The 4,169-nt window shown below is 48.8% G+C and overlaps 1 protein-coding gene across 1 annotated transcript in view; it reads left to right on the forward strand.

Annotated features, from left to right (window-relative positions):
* LOC110331858 (gasdermin-A-like) overlaps nucleotides 1-4,169 on the forward strand; it is a 10,183-nt gene that overhangs the window by 2,670 nt on the left and 3,344 nt on the right. Inside the window, exons 3-7 of the mRNA XM_021212724.1 lie at nucleotides 871-1,036; nucleotides 2,008-2,104; nucleotides 2,561-2,608; nucleotides 2,995-3,021; nucleotides 3,545-3,565. Of these exons, the coding sequence (XP_021068383.1) occupies nucleotides 871-1,036; nucleotides 2,008-2,104; nucleotides 2,561-2,608; nucleotides 2,995-3,021; nucleotides 3,545-3,565 (359 nt within the window). The remainder of the gene's footprint in view (nucleotides 1-870; nucleotides 1,037-2,007; nucleotides 2,105-2,560; nucleotides 2,609-2,994; nucleotides 3,022-3,544; nucleotides 3,566-4,169) is intronic.

A 4,169-nucleotide genomic window follows, 5' to 3' on the forward strand; every position in this document is an offset into this window, starting at 1 on the left:
CACACACACACACACACACACACACACACACACAGACACCAGAATCTCTGAGGACATAAAATACTAAAGTTTGAAATCAGCTGGAAAAGGAAGTCAGATGGTATGTACATGGTTTAGGAGCCAGAAAGTCAGGAGCAGAAGCAGCATGCAATTGGAAGCCAAGATAAGGCAGGAAGGAACAGAAGGACATAAGATCCAGGGTGGTCCACATTTAGGGGGATCACCTAGTTTAGTGAGTGGGGGGGGGTCACTGTGATTTCAGCAGAGTGAGATTCCGATGGGGTGGTGAACACACAGTCAGTATGGTTCACCCTTAGAGACATTTGCCAATGGGTGAAGGAGAGAACTAGGGCAGTGATCTGAGGGAGAACTCAGGAACAAAAGCAGATTCTGTGAGGACAGAGACGTGTTTTCATACAGAAGCAAAGGGAAGGAGGAAGTGGAGATGCCAGGTGATGAGCCTCCAGCTGTTTGCACAGTTTATCTCAGCACCCTGGGAGGTAGTTGGCGTCATCTCTGTTTTATAGATGAGGCAACTCAGACTCAAAGCTGCTGCCCTGCCAGGAAGCAGAAGTCTGAGTTTCCACTGTGGCCTGATCTGAGCCCTCATTGCTTCCCTGGCACCGTACTATCTAGGATTGACAAATTTAAAAACCAGGCACTGAGGGGCATAGTGACACACACCTTTAGTCCCAGTGCTTGAGAGACAAAGGCAGGTAGATCTCTGTGAGTTCAAGGCCGGCCCTGGGTACACAGGCCAACCACGGCTGTACAGCAGGACCCTGTCTCAAAATAAAATAATACAAAGCACAGAGGTGGCCCTGGTGAGGAAACGCTGAGGGTGGTGTCTTCCTGCTTCTCCTGCCTTAGGAAACTGTCAGCAGACCACCCGTTCCTGAAGGAGATGCGGGAACGCGGGGAGAACCTCTATGTGGTGATGGAGGTGGTGGAAACCCTACAGGAAGTCACTCTGGAGCGAGCTGGCAAGGCAGAGGGCTGCTTCTCTCTCCCCTTCTTTGCCCCACTGGGACTACAGGTTTGTTATACACAGACACAGATAGAAAGAGACAGAGACAGAGATGGAGACAGAACACACACACACTGTCCTTTGCTCAGTGGTACCCAGCAGGCCAGGTCTCCATAGGCCACAGACAACACAGAGCAAGTTCAGTGATACAGGATTTATCCCCACCCCTCCCCCGCTCTCCTGTCTGGTATGGTGGTGCACACTAGTAATTCCAGCACTCTGAAGGCAGAGGCAGGAAGGTCACCGGTTCAAGGTCAGTCAGGGCTACCTGGTAAGATCCCAGGATGAGGGCAGTTTTCTGCTTTCAAATTGTCCTTACTTATAGATGAGTCACACAGGTAAAGCCCAGTAGAAATAAGTGCATCACTTATAATCTATACATACATCTAGTGAGTATGTTCAAGAGGAATGGAATGGGATTGGGAGCCATGGGAAGACTGCCAAATGAGATAAGAATGGGGGAGCTGGTGTAGGGGAAGGAGGAACCTGGGATGTGGGGCAGGATGACCCACAGGCAGGTGCTAGAGCAGGTCTATCCAGTTCCCTCTGCTGTCCAGTCCAGACGCAGGCGTAGGGGGTGATCATAAGAAATGAAAGGGAAGGGGGCTGGAGAGATGGCTTAGTGGTTAAGAGCACTGACTGCTCTTACAAAAGTTCTGAGTTCAATTCTCAGCAACCACATGGTGGCTTACAACCATTTGTCATGGGATCCAATGCCCTCTTCTGGTGTGTCTAAAGACAACGACAGTGTACTCTATACATAAAATAAATAAATAAATGTATATTTTTTTAAAGAAATGAATGGGAAGGCTTCAAGGGCCATAAGTTCAGAACACAAAGAAAGACAACTGGAGATCCTACTGAAGGCTTTCCTACTGCTTGTGTCCTCAAAGACTGTCAGACCTAGCCCTGTACCTGCATCCTGCCCCTCCTCCTAATGGATCTCAGAGAACTCACAGACTCTCATTGTGTAATCCTAGGGATCCATGAACCACAAGGAGGCTGTAACCATCCCCAAGGGCTGTGTCCTGGCCTATCGAGTGAGACAACTGATGGTCAATGGGAAAGATGAGTGGGGTGAGCAGAGACCAGCATGTGCTGACCTCAAGATAAGGGACGGCTTCATCTTTACAGTGGCATCCTGGTCCTTTCTTGCAGTGTGAGGGGATGGGCAGAGAGAAAGCATCTTATATTGCCCATTGCTGGAGACAGAACAAAGGTTTCTCTAGATGAAGGAGACCTGAGTTTCAGGTGTCTATGGCACTGGGGAAGAAGCTGTGGGGAGTGACCCAAAAGCCAAATTCGCACAGCCTCCGACCTCAGGAAGCCCAAGGAGGAGACAGATCCTAACACCACCACTGGATTGGTTGGGGGGGGGGATTGCTATTGTAAGAGAGAGCTTACAACTTCCAACAGTGAAGGTCAGGTAAAGAATTAGATGGGGCATTTGAGGAGCTTTGGGCTTGAGACTGAAGAAAGAAGGGTATGGCAAGCTGTTAATGACGCCCTGATGCCTTCGCTTGTTCCTTACAGGCATTCCACACATTTGCAATGACAGCATGCAAACCTTCCCTCCTGGAGGTAAGTGCATGGCTAACAGGCTCCCCACATCTCCTGCCCCGAAGTTATCTGGTAAAGGCCCCACCCCAAAATGGCAGCAGCTCCTATAACCTACCCACAAGAGCATCTGCTCCTTTTTCCTGGATCCTGAGACAGATAGATGCATGGGACAGACAGACAGATGCATGGGACATAAACTCTGCCCAGAAGGAACAAAGAGACAGGGGCCAAAGCACAACCAGAAACAGAGAGATTTGGAGATGGGGTGTGTTCCAAAGTTGTCTGGGTGGGTGTGCTCGAAGGATCTCCATGTTTTCATAATGCCTCCGTGAGGCTGGCTTAGTCAATGGCTTTAGGGAAAGGCAGCAAAGAGTTTGTCCTGACAGATGTTCTTTTTGTGTTTTCAGAAAAGCCAGGAGAAGGGAAGTTCATACGTAAGTGTTCCTTTTGTTTCACAACTTTCTTGACTTAAGTTCAAAACCTTAGATTCCTCCCTTCTCCATGGGACTGACCAGGAAGATAGTGGGACAGAACTCAGCAAACTCTGACCCTCAACTACAGCAGCACTTCCAATAAGAAGTTAGGACAAGAATAAGAAGTTCCAATAAAAACAATAGAAAGGAGAGACCTGTAGACAATGTGCAGGAGATCAGCTGCCCCGGACCTTTGCTGTCAGCGGCCTCAGTAGCCGCAACCTGTTCTGCATGTATCTGCTGCCAGTAACTGCGGCAGCTGGCGCTGAGTCACCCAGCGGCTGGGTGATACCAGGTCAGCCTGAGTGCACTTTTCACACTGTGCCAGTCCTTCTGGTCCATTCCTGTCTCCCAGGACTGGAGCAAGAGGATTCTGAAGACCTCTGGGATCTCAGAGGGGTGGTGCCCACCCATGCCCCTTAGGGATGACTGCCAGTCTAAAGGATTGTGTTCTTATCTTTCTATTCGCCTCTTATTTTCTCAGTGATCCAGGCATCTGATGTTGGTAAGGAGCCTTGTGAATTTTTTCAAGAGTTTGCTGCACAGGTAGGGGGAGAAGCATTAGAGTGGAAGGGAGAGGCACAGGCTGAGCGCTGGGTCCTGGGATTAGAGCCACTTCAGGAAGCCATTCCCACCAACACAGTACCTTTAGGATTCTGGTGCTAAACAGACAGGCTGCAGCTCACACTCACAGTTCCTGGATGCAGACCACTGCTCTCTGAAACAGTCCCAGCGTCCACTTCATTAAGTTGTCAAAGCCATCATTTGTCCTACAAACTCAAGACAAGGGGAAAAAGCCTTCTCCTAAATGTTTGGGTGGAGTAGTTGAAACCAGAAGTCAACTGTGCACTGATAAAGGATGAATTCCAAGATACAGAGGGGTAGTGGTGTCGGTAGTGTGATTAACTGTCATGTTAGTTGAAGGCAGGGGGTCTAGTCCACCTCTCTGCTCCATCTTTCCTAACAAGGCTTTAGCATAACTTCATAACCACACCTCTTGGTAAAGAGGAAAAGTCAGATAAAAGCTGGAAGCCGGGCACAGGGTCCTGAGAAAGGGATGATGAACCTACCAAACATATATATATATATATATATATATATATATATAT

Source organism: Mus pahari, chromosome 14 (genome assembly GCF_900095145.1).
Source record: "Mus pahari chromosome 14, PAHARI_EIJ_v1.1, whole genome shotgun sequence".
Classification (NCBI taxonomy): domain Eukaryota; kingdom Metazoa; phylum Chordata; class Mammalia; order Rodentia; family Muridae; genus Mus; species Mus pahari.